Genomic DNA, 18,297 nt, shown 5'->3' on the forward strand with positions numbered 1-18,297 from the left:
TATTAATCATTTCTTCCATACCAGATACTGTAAACCACCCACAAGAACCCTAGGGCGCGACATACACCTTGGAGGGGGCCTTTTCGCCGGCCACCCGCCTCGGAGGGTTTCAGGCCAGGGCCTGGGGTAGCTCCTGTCCCTTCGGGGCTACGTCGGCTGCACGGTCATGCCACCTCGTTCGTTTCTCTCCTTCCCTCCCCACCAGCCTTGGCTCCTGGCTATGGACAAAAAAAGGAGGGCGCCGGGAACCGACTGCTTCCTAAAACCCACCGGGCCCGACGCGCGCGCCTCAGCAGCGCTGGGGGCGCCGGGCAGCCCGACGGCGACGGTGTCGTAAAAGCGTCGCAAAGGCTTCCGCCCTTGGCGGCTCCCTGCCACCTGCATAAATGGAGCATGTTGAGGGTGTGAAAACTAGTGTGGAGGCAGAGGCGGCGCGGGTTGTGTTGGTTCTGGGTCTCCATGTTGAAGCAGTTCTCCAGTGTCCCAGGCTGCTGAGATCTCACCGGCCGAGTCCCCGCGGCGCGGCCGCAGTGCCATGCTAGCTTCGCGCGTGGCGCGCGGTTCGTGGGGGGCCCTGCGTGGCGCCGCTTGGGTTCAGGGGACGCGGCCGGGCAAGGGGCGCACCTGCGGGGCCCTTCTGCCACCCGTGCCCTGCTGCTTGGGCTGCCTGGCCGAAGGCTGGTGGCTGCGTCCGGCCGCGCTTGGCTTGCGGTTGCCCGGGGTCGGCCAGCGGAAACACTGCTCGGGCGCGGGGAAGGCGACCCCCAGGCCAGCGGTCGGAGCGGGCGCCGCCGCCGAAGATCCGGGCAGCCAGTGGGGCCCGGCTAGCGCTCCTAGCCTGGTACGTACGGACGAGGCGGCGGCGGGCCGGCACCGGGCTGGGGTCGCCGGCCCTGGACTAGAGTAACGTGCTCTGGGTGGTGCAGCTCGCACGCTTCCGTTGCCTAACTTTTAGACCGTCCGCTGAAAAGAAGTTACTGGCAGGTCATTCTGTCGGGATGAATTTTAGAGTTACAAGCGGGACCACCTACGGTCTCGGTGGTCAAGTTAGAAACCCTCTCTCATCCCCCTTCTATCTGCACCCGTTGGTGAAAGGGCCTCCACTGCATACTGCATTGGTAAAGGTAGAGCTGGCTTGTCTTACTAAAAGCTTATTTTTAATTCTTCTGAAGCGAATCCCCAGTATTTAGGGCAAGTCTTTGGGAATCTTTAGAAAGGTGTACAGGCCCTTCGGTTTGCTCATGCAAATTTCGTTCACCATCATTTGACCTTTGGTAACTTTACACATTATAGGATGAAGGCTAATTAAATAATTTAGGTCGTAATTAAAAGATATTTGAACTTATAGAAAAAGATTTAAACTATTCTTGGGGTGACAGAGGGAAATATATGTCCACTTGTTGATATGTTGCCCAGATAGAAGACACCGGAGCATGAGTGTGGTAGAGCTTTTGATGTCATGTTAGCAAGACTCATGCAATTATTACATCTTCAATTGTTATGTCTTCCGTGGCCCCTGTACTGCTTTCATCAGTTGCACAGCATGGGTTGAGGTGGCCAGATCCTGGCAGGGGTCTCAACTCCACTAATAGCTAAAGCATGTTGGGGTTTGAATGCTGGATACTTTGAAGTTGCCATATCCTGACTGAAGTCCTTCCCAGAACGGCATTAGTTGGTCGAGTATGCCACAGGTTATCTGGTTGAGTAATCTGAGATTAACTCTCTTAATGTTAAGTTTGAAACGTTTACAGATTTAATGATTACAAATTAATGAGACACTTTAACTGAAGTACTTTGTGTGGAGCTAAAAAGAACTCCCTTTGCTGTTCCAGCAACGTTCAGTTCCGTTTGTTAATTCACCAGATGAAATGATGTTTCTCTTTACAACTTTCTGAAGTTAATTGGGTGCTCTTTTTTCTGATCTTTTGCTTTGTTACTGCTTTTTCGCAACCGTGTGCCCCTCCCCACTCTTCCCTGTAGTTGCTCTAACCTTTGATCAGTATTTGACTTATTCTGTACCAGACTATGGTCAACAGACTTATCTTTTTTCTCTGGACTCTGAAACACTCTTTTGAACTTGAATTTGGGATGTATTCCAAGAATGTTTTTATTTCATTAAATAATATGGATTACTTTCAGTAAAATACCTCATAGTAGAGGTTTGTATTGCTTCTTGTTTGTGATTGCTCTTCAGATAATTTGAAGTTTTCCTATAGTTTTCAATGACAGTATTCTGCCACTTAACCCCAGCAACAGCTATTTAATTATCCCTTCAAGCTGAGGTGCTTTCTTACTGGGTTCTTTTTATAAACACAGACATAATATCTTTAGAGAATACCTTTTTTTTTTTTTTTTTTTTGCTTAACATGATAGTTCATGGAATTTTAAAAGATGTCTTTAGAAATGGACTTTGCCACCTTTTTTACAATCAAAATTAAGATTCAGGCAAGTTTGCTAGTACTGATTAAGAAAGGTTAAATGGGGTTCTAGTGAAGAGAAAGTCCCATGAGGTGGACTTGGCAGTCTTGACTCAGTGGAGAAAAAAAATCTATGCTTCAGGGAGAGGCGTTTTCTTGGTGTTATTTCTGTACCCTGTTGTGCAGGGTGTCTTAACTCTGCTGGGCTGAGGCTTTTCAAAATTGAAATACCCTCTCATGAGTCAGATTCTGTTTGGCAAGGAGGGGATGCCCTTCAGACAGCTGCCAAAGAGCTCTTTTGTTAGTGCCAACTTCAAACAGCTTGGCTCCAAATGAAGTTTCAAGGAATCGCAAAGCCCCCATATGGGAACTGTGAAAGCCCTTAGTTTTTAGTTGAGGTTGTTTACATTTCCTTGACTGTTTTGAACAAATTTACAAAATTTCTCGATTTCCAAATATTGCGATCCCTATTCCTATCTCCATTTTCGTCCTGTAATTCTCTGACTTAATGATGAGGTTATAGAATTAAGTGTTTTTATTCTCTTCATTCATACCTCCATACACTGTATAGCATTTAGCATTCTTTAGATGTGTATGGGGAGTGAGGGACATTCTTTGCAGTAAATATTTGAAGCTGAATGCCTGGTGTTGATAATTTGGCTTCTGTGACACTTTTGCTTCTAAGTAGACACTATTTATCTGCTTACAAGATCTTCCTGAAGTTTCACCTCTTTAAAAGCAGAGTGTTGAAAGTTCTGAGTTCTTGCAATGAAATTATATGTTAAAGGCTTAGCTTATATGGCAATTATTACATGTTTTCTGTTTTCCCTCTTAAGAAAACCTGTAAGATCCCTTAGTCTGTGTTTGCGTATGTGATGCATCTTCATTTTCTGTATTCTTTTTTTAATTAAAGAAATTGAGATGGGGATCTCTCCATGTTTCCCAGGCTGGTCTCTAATTCCTGGGCTCAAAGGATCCGCTTTGGCCTCCTAAAGTGCTAGGATTATAGGCATGAGCCACCACACCGAACCATCTTCTGATTCTTGAAAGATTTTGGGAAGATATCTGTAAAAAGAACACAATGGATTTAAAAATTCAATTTAATGTACTAAAGTTTATGTAGCTTCTGACTCAGGCTGATGACTGATGAAGTATATTTTTCTAATGAATATAGTTATTCAAAGTATGAATTCCTTGTATTTCATTTAAATTTTTTTGTCTTTGTGTTTCAGTATGAAAACCCATGGACAATCCCAAATATGTTGTCAATGACGAGAATTGGCTTGGCCCCAGTTCTGGGCTATTTGATTATTGAGGAAGATTTTAATATTGCACTAGGAGTTTTTGCTTTAGCCGGGCTAACAGATTTGGTAAGTTGTAAATGCCCTCCCATTTTGCTGTCCTTCCAAATTCCCGGGTCTCTACTGCTACAGCGAAATAGCACACCCTTAGCCTGCTTTTCCTTGGGAGGAAATCCTCAAGATGAATTTGACATAGTACTTTGTGTGAGGACTTTGTCTTTAGCATCTGTATGGGACTCTTTTTTTTTTTTTCCATATGATCTCAGGGAGGAAGTGAAGTTTGTAGGGAAGTATAGGAGGGGATACTTTTTATTCTTGTTTTTTAAGAGTAAAAGAAATACCTTTAGAAATTCCCAAAGAGCTGAGTGCTTGCCTTAGGGGTAAAAATAAAGGAGAGGAGATCTGAGATGACTTTTCTTTGTATTGGGATAAAGAGAAATATTGCGAAGAGTTGGTTTTCCCAATAGAGGGGGCAACAGTGGTCAGTTGTTAGGACGCAGGGAACTGGGATACATGACCAGGGAGCATGTAGAAGTCATAGCTTTGCTCAGGTTTCATGCTAGCAGGAAGCTGCAGGTACCCCACAGATTTATTTTCTGTCTCTGCTCTACACCTCTCTGATGGCCCTGCAGAATACTCTGCCCTGGGCTGATTGAACATCCTTCCTCTTCTACTCCCTCAGCAGATGAACAAAGAGGAGTGCTCCTTGATACCACAATGTTGGTTTTGGTAGAGGAGAGGAGGATTTATTCAGATGATCTCAGATTAAAACTGGAAAATAATTTTATAAAAGAAGGGCTTTTGTGGACTGGCTAGCCATCATCATGTATGACATTATTTGTATTTATCAGCAACTTTATTTCATAAAAGTTTTGAAATGCCTTAGAAAACTGGCTGGACACAGGGGCTTACACCTGTAATTCCAGTGCTTTGAGAGGCCAGGAGTTTGAAACCAACATGCACAGCATAGCAAGACCCCCTCTCTACAAAAAATTTAAAACTTAGCTGGGTGTGGTGGCATGTGCCGTAGTCCTAGTTCCTCGGGAGGCTGAGAGAGGAGGATTTCTTGAGCTCAGGAGTTCAAGGCTGCAGTGAGCTATGATCACACCACCGTACTCTAGCCTGGGTGACAGAGCTCAAGACCTTGTCCCTTTAAAAAAAAAAAAAGAAAGAAAGAAAAACTTCATGCTGCATAAAAGCATAGTTGAGAGAAGGGTGGAAAAGATGGAGGAATAACTTTAAAGCAGGGCAAAGTTAGTAGGAGAAATAGATACAGCATATTCTTGTACAAGGTTGGCTTGAGATGTATATGAGCATCCAGATGGGCAGTGCTTTGGTACCTCTTCAAACTAATGTATGTTTGAAAAGCTTTGTTCAATATTTATTGAGAATTGAGAGAAACTAGTTTTATGTTAATAAAAGTTGTATGGCATCTTTCTCTGTAACCTCAGCTGTTCTCTTTGAGGTTCATAGAAACAAAATTCCACCTGCCTAGTAGCAGTAGCATCGGTGGGCAACATAGAATTAACTGAAGATTTTGGAGAGCAGACAGAGGAGAGCATTTGCCTTGGTACTTGGCATTTCCAAACATGGTTCAAACATAGCCTCTTAAATTGGCTTTTACCTCTCTTTTACCAGAGTTTAGCTGCTGTTAATATTTGTCACGACCTCTTCCTTTTCTCACCACAATCTCTCTCCTTTTCTACTGTCCCTGCTTTTTTTTTTTTTTTTTTTTTTGAGATGAATCCTCTCTCTGTCGCCCACATTGGAGTGCAGCGGTGTGATCCCGGCCCAGTGCAGCCTCTGCCTGTGGGGTTCCATGAGTTCTCCTGTCTCAGCCTCCTGGGTAGCTGGGATTATAGGTGCACGTACCACCACACCTGACTAATTTTTGTGTTTTTAGTAGAGATGGGGTATCACCATGTTGGCCAGGCTGGTCTCAAACTCCTGACCTCAGATCATCCGCCCACCTCAGCCTCCCAAAGTGCCAGGAGTACAGGCACCCCTGACATGTCCCTTCTAATCTCAAGGCCTCCACTCATTGTTAATATGATCTCCAAGTCTGCCAAAGGGCATTATACAATAACAACTTCTTTTCATATAGCAGACGATCTTTTTCAGTTCCTGTAGTCACTTCTGTCTGCTACTTTTTTTTTAAGCTGCCAAATGAGATTGCAGTATTCATTGACTGTTAGAGAGGTCCCATTAACATTTTCCTAAATACGTTAGATGATGTTTGTGGAAACCTGGGTTAACAGGTGCCACATTTCACCTTTGTTCCATGGAGGTGTTAGTGCCTTTAGATTGGCCACTTGGAGATGGCTGGACTCATCAGTTTAAGTCAGGGAATAATGGAGTCTGATTGGGTTGTATGTGGAAAATGGATTATAGATAGGCAAGAGTGGAAGCAGAGTAACTGGTTAAGGGGCTGACCATGATCTAGGGCAGCAGTGGTGGGAGCTTAGACTGGGGTTGGAGTTTGGAGTTAGAGAGAGGTATGTGGGTTTAAGATGTATTTTAAAGACAGAGGTACTATGTTGGTAGATTAGATATATGGAGTGAGAGTAGGAAGAATGAAATATGAATACTAGGCTGCTTTTTTTTTTTAATTCTCTTCTAAAATCAGGTGCTGTCGGGCATGGTGGCTCACGCCTGTAATCCCAGCACTTTGGGAGGCTGAGGCAGGGGGATCACCTGGGGTCAGGAGTTGAAGACCAGCCTTGCCAACATGGTAAAACCCTGTCTCTACTAAAAATACAAAAATTAGCTGGGCGTGGTGGCGCATGCCTGTAATCCTAGCTACTGGGGAGGCCGAGGCAGGAAAATCGCTTGAACCCAGGAGGCAGAGACTGCAGTGAACTGAGAACACACCATTGCACTCCAGCCTAGGCAACATAGGGAGACTGTTTCAAAACAAAACAAAACAAAAACCAGGTGCATGGAAATGACATTTTCTGTGATGGGCAACACTTGGGTAGGGCAGAGTTTAGTGGAAAATACTAAGAATTCTGTTGCCTATCCACATAGAGGTATTGACTGGGCAGTTTAGCAGTTTGGAGTCAGAGGAAGTCATCCTTACAGAGAGAGAAATTTGGGGGCTGTCAGATACAGATGGTCGGATATGTGTAAAATCATTGAGGCTCAGGTAACAGAAATGAAGGGTTAGAGAAATGAGCAACAAGTCGAGTACTGGAGAAGAAGCCAGTCGGGAACCCTGAAGGAATAGCTGGCAAGGAAGGAAGAAAATTAGGCAGTAAGATTTCCTGGAAAGTGGAGAAAGTGCTTCAGTTGTGTTGAGGTCAGTTATTGTCGGTGACCTTTATGAGCCTCACTTCTGGAGGGGTGGGGACGATTGGAGTGGGTTGATTAACAGGTGTGAGATGGTAATGACATGTTGCTTTGAGGCAGTTTTGCTTTGTAGGGGAATAGACAAATAGGATCACAGAAGGGTCTTTTAAAAAGATATATTGGGGAATTATACATATATATTATATATAAAAATATATATGCCATATACATATGTATATATGTGTATATACACGTGCATGCACGCGCGCGCGCGTGTGTGTGTGTATATATATATATATATATATATATATATATACATATATATATATATATACATATCCTTTTTTTTGTTTTGGAGGGGGAGTTCTTTTATTTTTATTTTTTGAGATGAGTCTCATTGTGTTGCCCAGGCTGGCCTTGAACTCTTGGCCTTAAATGATCCTCCCACCTCAGCCTTCAAAGTAGCTGGGACTATAGGTGTGCCACTGTGTCCAGTGAATTTTTGTTGTTAGTTAACTGATTAATTAAATGATCAAGTAGAGAGATTAAATTAAAGGAAAGGGAGAGATTGATGGTGCAAGGGGAGATGGGGAAGAGGGAGGCAGGTCCCAGAAGGTGAGAGGGCTTGGGAACGGATCAAGGAAGGCAGAGAGAATGAATGGATGCAGGTAGGTGGGGGATTTGGTGATAGAAATATGAGGATGGGCTGACCCTTTTTCTTTTGTCTTAAGGAAAATATAGACATGGCCATGAACTAGAGGGATGGAGTTAGATCTGAGGTGAGAGCAGAGACAGTGTGAAGAGAGGGTAAATACAGTCAGCAGGTGTGGGATTGCTAGACAGTGAGTGCCCATGGGATATTTGTGTTCACCGGTTTGAAGTGAGACTAGTCTTCCCATTTGTCTGTTTTCCTTAAGCATTGTTCAGCTCTTAGGTGCAGGCCCAGAGTACATGGAGAGTTGTTTTTAAGCAGGGCTGAAGGAGAGTGGAGTAAAGGAAAGTTACAGATGTTTGCAAAGGAATGACGTTGATGACCTTGGAATCTAATCTGGGTTAGAGGAATGGTGAAGACGAGAGTGTGATGATGGCAAAAAAGTGAGAGGTTAAGTTCCCTGAGATGAGAAACCGAACTAAACCTGATCTTCCAAGGTCCCAGCTCCCCAGTTAGTAGGCTTTCTGTTAGTAGGCTTAAGAAGAAAATAGCTTTTTTTCATTGTGATAGTGATAGCTAGTAACTGCTTTTTTTTGAGGATTTACTAAGTGCTAAGTGCTGAAAAGTATTAATTACTATATGTGCTGAAGACAACCAACCCTTTGAGGTAGGTAATTTATCTCTGTTTTACAGATGAGGAAATTAAGGCTTAGGCCAAATAACTTGTCCAAGGTCACACAGCTGGTAAGTGGCAGAGCCAAGACTTGAACAGCTGCTGTTCTGCTACAAAGATCACATTTTTTTTTTTTAACCCCACGGTCCTGGACTACTGCTGTCTCCTCTAACTCATTGGTGTACTTGAGATAGGGACAACTTATTCATTAAAATGAACCGTGGTTAATTACATCTAAATTAATCTTTTTTTCCCTTAGAAATAGTATTAGAGAACTCAAATATTTGTTTAAGCTTGAAGTTAAATGAGTAAAAGCCAGGAAGGGACTTGGATAAACCAGAAAATATCTGCCTTGTTTAATGTGGATAGGCAATATTGGTTTCAGTCCATTTTGTGGCCCCAGAGATCTGTTTTTTTGTTTTTGTTTTGTTTTGTTTTGTTTTGTTTTGTTTTGTTTTTGAGTTGGAGTTTTGCTCTTGTTGCCTAAGCTGGAGTGCATTGGCTCACCACAATCTCCATCTCTGGGGTTCAAGCAATTCTCCTGCATCAGCCTCTTGAGTAGCTGGGATTATAGGCGCACGACACCACTCCCAGCCAATTTTGTGTTTTTTAATAGAGACAGGGTTTCTCCGTATTGGTCAGGCTGGTCTCGATCTCTTGACCTCATGTGGTCTGCCTGCCACTGCCTCCCAATGTGCGGGGATTCCAGGCATGAGCCACCACACCCAGCTGAGACCTGGGTTTTTATGGGAAGATTTTTGAATACTTAAATGTTGATTACTAATTATTGTTTTTAAAAGCTCTGATAGATCAAACAGAACCAGCTTGCAGGCTCCATTAGGCCCAGTCGCAACTAGGTACAACTTGTGCCTTAAAATATGGTTTCTTTTTCATTGTAATAAATACTATAAAAATAAGTAATTTAAGTATCAGAATTTTAACTAAGCCAGGTAGACAGGATTGAGCTTTTAACTCAAATGTAGTTAATGCAGATACAGTCAGAATATGGAATAAACAGTGATATTGAGCAAAATAAGTTGAAAAACAGAAAAATAGTAAGTTTTAACAGTTGGATTATATTATTCTCGTCCAGGCTCTGCCATTCATGCTTTCTTTGAGTTTTCTTTGGGTTCTTTATATCTCTAAACACATCACTAAATGTATCTCTAAATGTGTGTCTGGGTTCATCCCACAAAGGGGCCTTGTGAAAATACTGAGAAATAAGTAGGCCTTGAGGGAGAAAAAGAAAAAAACGCATTTATTTTAAGACCAGTTGCTAATTTAAAAATGAAATGTATACCAGTGAAAGAATAACAATGTTTGGGGTAAGAAACAGAAAAGATTTTGTTAACATTTTATGAGAGTATAATTGTTATTCTGGTGTATCTTAGGCTTCAGGATATCTACTTTGTTCCTGTTATGACATTTATAAAAAAAAAACAAACTTCTATTTTCAGTTGGATGGATTTATTGCTCGAAACTGGGCCAGTCAAAAATCAGCTTTGGGAAGTGCACTTGATCCACTTGCTGATAAAATACTTATCAGTATCTTATATGTTAGCTTGACCTATGCAGATCTTATTCCAGGTAAGAACGCATCATGCGTACTTTTTAATAGCACAGGGAAGAATGAAATTAGTCAGCTTAGGATTTATCTTGAGAGAGAAATAATTTTTGTTCCAAAAATATATTTTTCAACTTTAAACTGTTTCCCTAATTTTAAACTGTTGAACTATTTTGTTTGTCAAACTACTTGTGGATTTTAAAATTTATGTCCTTGTTTTACTTGTAAAATCAATTGCTTTCCTAGTAAGATTGCTTAAAATTAAAATTGAGCAAGTATTTCACAGTGCCAATTCATGTCACTCTGGAATTTTTTGGTGCAATATTATTTATTTTTAGTGCCTAGCTTTATGAAAGCAATTTAATTTTCCTAAGTTTATTATTACCTTTATTAATATAGTTTATTCATAATAAATGAGAACTCTGAAATCCTGAAGATGTCTATAAAATTTCACATTGTTATTTAGATCCTATTATGCAATTTTTAAATCATTCATATAGTTTATACATTATATGAATACTTTTCCTAATAAGATTTTAGATCTTTTACTTTGTATTTTGCATGTGCTTTTCTGATTGTTCATTTTCTACTTCAGCTGTGTTTCTCAATCAGTTTTTCTCCCTCAGACCAGGTTAAACTGTTTTTTCCCAAGAGCTAGGAATCATATCTGATCATGCTGGGACTTCCCTTCACTGTCAGTCTTAGAGTTTGCATTTTTGAGGGTTAGAAGAAGAAAAAACAAAAGGAAGAAAGAAAGAAACCCTATCTGAGAACAAAGAAGCTGCCACATGGTCCCTCGGTATCATGTTATTATTGACACTTGGTAGAAAGAAGTATAGTGGCGTTCGGTCTAGTGTACTAGAAATTGTTTTTCTTTTAGTCTTCTAAATTCTCACGCCCAATTAAAAATAAATTGGACCAATGTTTACTTTTATGTGCTTCTTTGAAAGTTAGAATTGAGGTGTGGTATGTGATTGGGGAATGGGTGTGTGTGTGTGTGTGTGTGTGTGTGTGTGTGTTGCCTAGGCTGGTCTCAAACTCCTGGGCTCAAGTGACCCTCCCTCCTCGGCCTCCCAAAGTGATGGGATTACAGGCTTGAGTCACCATGCTTGGCTCCTCCTATTTTTTCAAAGTTATATTGTATTTTGATGTATTGTTTTCCAATGGCCTTATAGAAAAATATAAATTTTTCAGACTCAGTGCGAGGTCATTTCTAAGTTGTCTGTTTTTTTCCCCATTGATTCATCTGTCTTTGCATCAGTGCCACTCTTCTTATTGCTTTGCTAAAAGTCTCAATATCTGGTAGAGCAAATCCTTCCACATCTGACATTCATAGCCCTTTCCGTTTGTTTCCATTTGTTACAAATTTTAGAATCAACTTTTCCAAGAATTGGCAATTTTCCAGAGAAAAATCTGTTCGGATTTTGATTGGGATTGGAATGAGTTTATGATCTGTTTGGAAGAATTTGCTTCTTTGCAATATTAAGTCTTCATGCTATATCTACTCTATTCAGGTCTTTTTAAAATATCTCTCAAAGTTTTATAGTTCTCTAAAGAAAGATAATAAGCATTTTTTGTTAGACTTATTTGTAAGTACGTGATAGTTCTTGGTGCTTTTACAAATGGTAGCTTTTAATTTTCATTTCTGGCGGGGCACAGTGACTTATCCCTGTAATCCCAGCACTCTGGGGGACCGAGGCAGGCTCACTTAAGATCAGGAGTTCAAGAGTAACCTTGCCAGCATGGTGAAACCCTGTCTACTAAAGGTACAAAAATTAGCCATATGTGGTAGCATGTGCCTGTAATCCCAGCTACTCGGGAGGCTGAGGCACAAGAATGTCTTGAACCTGGGAGGCAGAGGTTCCAGTGAGCCTAGATTATACCACTGCACTCCAGCGTGAGTGACGGAGTGAGACTCTTTCTCAAAAAAAAAAAAAGAATTTCATTTTCTAGTAACTCCGTGTTATGAAAAAATCAGTTCTGTTTCTAATGTTGATTGTTGTGTCTAGTGAAACTTGCTAACTCGTGTTCTAATACTCATGTTCTAATAATATACATATAAATTATCTTGGATTTTTTTTATATGCTCAATTATGTCTTGTATGTAATTAATAACAGTGTATTTCTTCTTTTCCAGTCCTTATACTTTTTGTTTCTTTTACTTACCTTACTGCACTGGGTAGTACAGTGTTGAATAGAAGTGATGTCAATGTTTTATTCCCAATCTCATAGAGAAGCTTTTAGCATTTCACTGTTAAAAATGATGTTTGCTGTTGGTTTTTGTAAGTATCCTTTTTCAAGTTAAGACGTTCACTTCTGTTGGGAGTTTAAGAGTTTTCTCATAATTGAGTACTAAATTTTTTAATGCTTTTTTTGTAGAGATGCAGTTTTGCTATGTTGCCCATGCTGATCTTGAACTCTTGGCCTCCCAAAATTCTGGGATTATAGGCATAAGCCACCACCTCTGGCCTGGATATTAAATTTTATCAAACTTCTTTTGTGTATTATTATGATCATATAATTTTTCCCATTAGCTGTTAATGTCTGGTGAATTACACATATTAATGTAAACCTGTGATTTCTGGTATAAATCTAACATTCCCATGATATATTATAAAGAGATTGCTGGATTTGACTTGCTAATATTTTGTGGAAGATTTCACATTTTAATTCATAAGATTGGCTTGGAATTATATTCTCCATATATTCTTGTTGGGTTTTCGTATCAAATTTATAACAAGCCTCATAAATCTTCCATTCTTGGAAGATGTTTGATTATGAATATTTCCACTTAAATGCTTAGTAGAATATTTTAAAGCCATTGAGGGCCTGGAGTTTTCTTTAGGGAAGAGTTGTAAAATAGGTAATTTATTTACTTTGTTACAGGATGATTCAGGTTTAAAGTACATCTTTGTTTTTTAAACCTTCAACCAACTCACTCCATATTACATCTTTTGACCATTTTTTAAGTTGTGATGTTTTTTCTAGGAATTTGTCCATTTGATCTACATTATAAAAAGTTTAGACAGTATTTATGGTAGCCTCTTTATTTATTTATTTACTACTACTTGTGGAGCAGGGCTACCCCATAGGCAGTGTGCCCAGAATAGCTCTCCATTAACTTTTTGATGTTTGTAGAATATGTAGTAATGTCCTTCCTTTCCTCTTGGTTATTTTTTTGTTCCTTTTTTTAAAAAATCCTTTTTGCCAGAGGTTTGTCAGTTTTATGAATCTTTTCAAAGAACCAACTTTGAGTTTTGTCAGGCCTCTCTGATATGTTGTTTACTACTTCATTAAATCTTGCTGTTTTATTTTCTTCTTCTTCTTCTTCTTCAGGTTTTCTTTGCTGTTCTTTTTCTAAATTCTTTTTTTCTTTTTTTTTGAGTGCAGTGGCATGATCTCAGCTCACTGCAACCTCTGCCTCATGGGTTCAAGTGATTCTCCTGCCTCAGCGTCCCAAGTAGCTGGAATTATAGACATGTGCCACCACACCCGGCTAGTTTTTTTGTATTTTTAGTAGAGACAGGGTTTCATTATGTTGCCCAGGCTGGTCTTAAACTCTTGACCTCCCCTCCTCTGCTCTCAAAGTGCTAGGATTGCAGGTATGAACCACCACGCCCAGCTCTGATTTCTTTAGATCAATTCTGTCTAGAAATAACATGGAGATTCATATGTAACTAAAAATGCTTGATAGCTATTTTTAAAAAAGGAAACATGAAAATTGTAATAGTATATTTAATTCACTATATAAAAAATATTGTCATTTTAACATGTAATCAATAAAAAATGATTTTTTTTTCATATCACACCTTCAAAATCGTGTGTATTTTGAATGATTCGGGTATAGATGGATACTTAACTTGTTTGTCAGCTTTTCTTTTCTAAAGATTGCATATAAGACTGTATATCTTCCTCTAAGTATCGCTTTCTTTCTTTTTTTTTTTTTTTTTTTTTGAGACAAAGTTTTGCTCTTGTTTTCCAGGCTGGAGTGCAGTGGTGCGAACTCGGATCACTGCAACCTCCGCCTCCCAGGTTCAAGTCATTATCCTGCCTTACCTTTCAGAGTAACTGGGACTACAGGCACGCACCACCATGCCCAGCTAATTTTTGTATTTGTAGTAGAGATGGGGTTTCTCCATATTGGTCAGGCTGGTCTTGAACTCCCAACCTCAGGTGATCTGCCATTGGCCTCCCAAAGTGCTGGGATTACAGGCGTTAGCCACCACCCCTGGCCTAAGTGTCACTTTCATTGCATCTCCTATGTTGGTTTCAGTGTGTCATTGTGCAGTATAGAATATTTTCCTAGTTCCATTATTATTCTTTCACTGACCTGTTAGGTTAAAAATAAATATATCTTAGTTTGTCACCAATTCGTGGGGAATTTTTTAGTTATCTTTTTGTTATTATTTCAGTCATAATAACCTTGTGTTCAGAGAACATTCTTTGTGATTTCAGCCTTTCAGCTCAGTAGAGTCGGATTTTATAAATAATCCATGAATCCTTCAAATGAATGTATATTATGCAGTTCTTGAGTATGATGTTCTTCATATGTCTGTTAGATCAAGTTTTTAATCCTGCTATTTAAGTCTTCTGTTTCTTCACTGTTTTTTTTTTGTTTGTTTGTTTGTTTTTGCTTTTGGTTTGTTCAGCAGTTAGAGTGTCCTACTGTGTGTCTATTTGTCTCTGTAGTTGTGGTTTTGCTTTGTATATTTTTTGTTGTTGAGCCAGAGTCTTGCTCTGTCTCCCAGGCTAGAGCGCACTGTTGCCATCTCAGCTCACTGCAGCCTTCGCCTCCTGGGTCGAAGGAATTCTCTGCCTCAGCATCCCGAGCAACTGGGATTACAGGTACCCGCCATCACGCACAGCTAATTTTTGTATTTTTAGTAGAGACAGGGTTTCACCATCTTGGCCAGGCTGGTCTCGAACTCCTGAACTCGTGATCCACCCACCTCGGCCTCCCAAAGTACTGGGATTACAGGTGTGAGCCACTGCACCCAGCCCTTTTTAATATTTTTTAAATTATATTTTCTTTCACTCCACCAGTTTGAAAGTTTTACACTGTTCCCATTCAGTTTTCCTCCAATTAAAACATTCATCTTTATCAAGATATGATCTTAATAATTCTGTACTCATGCTGATCATGGAAGGCACCTTCGGTTACTTGAACTCCCAATTATTTATCTCAGCTTAGGTTACTGTTGTCATACTTTAATTTTACATAATTCTTAAACTCACAGATATGTTTATACAACTTAAACATTTAAATTTATCTTCATAGTTACTACTTTTTGCTAGTCTGTATTATTTGATGTATTTCAGACCTCCCATCTGAGATCATTTTCCTTTTGTCTGAAGTATGTTCTTTTGGAATTCTTTTTAATGTGGGTGTACTGGTAAGTTCTTTTTCTCTGAAAATGTTTTTATTTTGCCTTTATTCTTGAAGAATATTTTTTGTTGCCTATAGAATTCCAGGTTGGTGTTAATTTTTCTTAGCGTGTTTAAGGTATTGCTCAGTTGTCTTCTTCCATTGTTGATAATAAAGAAATCAGCTGTTAATCCATTGCTTTTTTTTTTTTTTTTTTTCCAGACACGGTCTTATTCTGTCACTCAGGCTGGAGTGCAGTAGTATGATCTCTTCTCCCTGTAGTCTCTTCCTCCTGGGTTCAAGCAGTCCCCCTACCTCAGCCTCCTGAGTAGCTTGGACTGTAGGGGTTTGCTACCACACCTACCTCATTTTTATGTTTTTTAGAGATGTGGTTTTGCCTGTTGCCCAGTCTGGTCTTGAACTTTTGAGCTCAAGCAATCCACCTGCCTTGGCCTCCCAAAGTACTGGGATTACAGGCAAGAGCCACCATACCTGGCCACACTGCCTTTTTTGAAGGCAATTTTGTTTTCTTCTGGCTATTTTTTAAGATTTTCTTTGTCTTTTGCTTTTCTCAGTTTCACAATAATATTTCTTGTTGTAAGTTTATTTTTTATTCTGCTTGGGATTTATTGGACTTTTAAATCTGTGGATTAATATCTTGAAGTCAGTGCTAGAAAATTCTCAGCCACAATCTATTTAAATATTGTTGTGTATTATTTCTTTTCTCTACTCTTGGGACTACAATATACCTATTGTAGACATTCGTCCTGTATCCATCACATCTCAGTGGGTTTTTTCTGTGTTAGCTCATTTTTCTTTTTGAGCTCTATTCTGGGTGTACTAATAGGTTCACTATTTTTCATTTCATTACTTCTCTGTTTAGCTGTGCCTATTTAATCTTAACTTCTATGTATTCTTCAGCTATAGAACTTCTATTTTATTCTCTTTTGGGCTTGCTAAGTCACCTTTTATGATTTTGGGTTCCATGCTGAAGTTTTTAATGTTGACTTTTATCTTCTTGAACATCCTAAGCTTGAATTTTTCATCAGATTAAAAAATCTCACATCTTTTGGTAGTCTCTTTCATTTGTCTATGGTTCTGTTTCTGTTGATTCTTACTCATGGTATTTTAATTCTTCGTTATTTTTTACTTTGAAAAATAATTTGGAGGAATATTTGATTCTCATGAACATGGCATTACTCACCAGGGGAGATTTTTTTTGTTGTACCAGGTGCCTAGGAATGCTAACAGTCTGGGACCACATAGACAACCAGGTGATCAGACAATCCTGGGAGTCCTCGTTTACTTTGTGCCATCTTTTCTCCCAACCTTGTGGGAATAGTTATTTAGATCTTAGCCCCAAGGTGGGACGTAGTTTATCAGAGCCCAGCCTCGAAGGCTCTGGACTTTGACTACTGTCACCCCATCATAACTGAGCTTCATGGATTGAGTCCCTTTTTTTCTTTCAGATTTTATTTTAAAAATCTTTGTCTCTTTTTTCTTCTGAAAGATTCACCCAACATTACCATTCACCCCTTCTGTTGACTATTTTTTGGCTCTCATTTTGAATTTTCAAGAGCTCATGTTCTTTGTGCTCTTTAAAAAAAAAAGAATTCTTAAATCCTGGATGAATGTTATTCAGGATATCTATACATACATGTGCTTACCTCTTTTTATTACATTTCATTTTATCGCACTTTGCAGTTTCATTTTTTACAATATTGAAGGTTTGGCAATCCTGCGTTCACAAATCTGTCAGCACCATTTTTCTAACATATATGCTAATTTTGGCTCTCTGTGTCACATTTTTTTTTCCCCTGAGATAGGGTCTTACTCTGTTACCCAGGCTGGAATGCAGTGGCCTAATTATGCTTCACTGCAGCCTTGACCTCTTGGCCTCAAGGGACCCTCTTGCCTTAGCTTCTTGAGTAGCTGAGATTTACAGATGTGTGTAACCACACACCTAGCTAATTTTTAAATTTTGTATAGAGATGGGGTTTCCCTATGTTGCCCAAGCTGATCTTGCAACTCCTGGGCTTAAGTGATCTTCCCACTTCAGCCTTTCAAAGTGCTGGGATTACAGGCGTGAACCATAGCACCTGGTCTCTGTGTCATGTTATAATAATCCTGCCAATATTTCAGACGTTGTCATTATTAAATCTGTTATGGTGATCAGTGATCTATGATGTTACCGTCTAATTGCTTTGGGATGCAATGAACCCATCAAAGTCATCCATGAGGGTTGGAATCAACTTCTTCCAAAATCCTGTTAATCAAGAGTGAACTTAATTGATTAATGTTGTATATGTTCTGACTGTTCCACCAGTCTGTGGGTCCCCTATCTCTGTCCCTCTCCTCAGGCCTCCCTGTCCCCTGAGACACAGTAATATTGAAATTAGACCAATTAATAACCCTACAGTGTGAAAGGAAGAAGTTACATGTCACTCACTTTAAATCAAAAGCTAGAAATTATTAAGCTCAATGAGGAAGGAATTTCAAAAGCTGAGATAGGCTGAAAGCTAGGCCTGTTGTGCCAAATTGCTAGCCAAGTTGTGAATGCATAGGAAAAGTTCTTGAAGGAGATTAAAATTGTTACTCCAGTGAACACACAAATGTTAAGAGAGCAAAGCAGCCTTGTTGCTTATAGGAAGAAAGTTTGAATGGTCTGAATAGAAGATCAAGTCAGCCAAAACATGCCCTAAGCCAAAACCTATTCTAAAATCAAGGCCCTAACTCTCTTCAATTCTGTGAAGGCACAGAGAAGTGACTAAGTTGCAGAAGAAAAATTGGAAGCTAGCTAACTTGGTTTGTGTACTTTAAGAAAAAAACCATCTCCATAACATGGAAGTGCAAGGTGAAGCAGCAAGCACTAGCAGCAAGTTATCCAGAAAATCCAGCTAATGATGAGGGTGGCTACACTAAACAGATTTTCAGTGGAGACAAAACACCCTTTTTATTGGAAGAAGATGCCCTCTAGAGCTTGTATAGCTAGGGAGAAGTCAGTGCCTGGGCTTCGATGGACAGGCTGATTCTCTTG

General features: G+C 39.7%; 1 protein-coding gene across 6 annotated transcripts in view; it reads left to right on the plus strand.

The window, feature by feature from the left end:
- Positions 1–413: 413 nt before the first annotated feature.
- CRLS1 (cardiolipin synthase 1) overlaps positions 414–18,297 on the plus strand; it is a 33,982-nt gene continuing 16,098 nt past the window's right edge. Inside the window, exons 1-3 of one of the 6 annotated variants that reach the window (XM_008995727.5) lie at positions 414–1,124; positions 3,650–3,787; positions 9,789–9,918. In XM_008995727.5, coding sequence (XP_008993975.1) covers positions 999–1,124; positions 3,650–3,787; positions 9,789–9,918 — 394 coding nt within the window. In that variant the 5' untranslated portion in view covers positions 414–998. Of the gene's footprint in view, positions 1,125–1,523; positions 1,700–3,649; positions 3,788–9,788; positions 9,919–14,643; positions 14,741–18,297 lie in introns of those variants that run through there. The other 5 variants (XM_002747341.7, XM_054255209.2, XM_035298336.3 and 2 more) reach the window with 5 other exon arrangements.

The sequence above is a fragment of the Callithrix jacchus genome, chromosome 5 (genome assembly GCF_049354715.1).
Source record: "Callithrix jacchus isolate 240 chromosome 5, calJac240_pri, whole genome shotgun sequence".
Taxonomy (NCBI): Eukaryota; Metazoa; Chordata; class Mammalia; order Primates; family Cebidae; genus Callithrix; species Callithrix jacchus.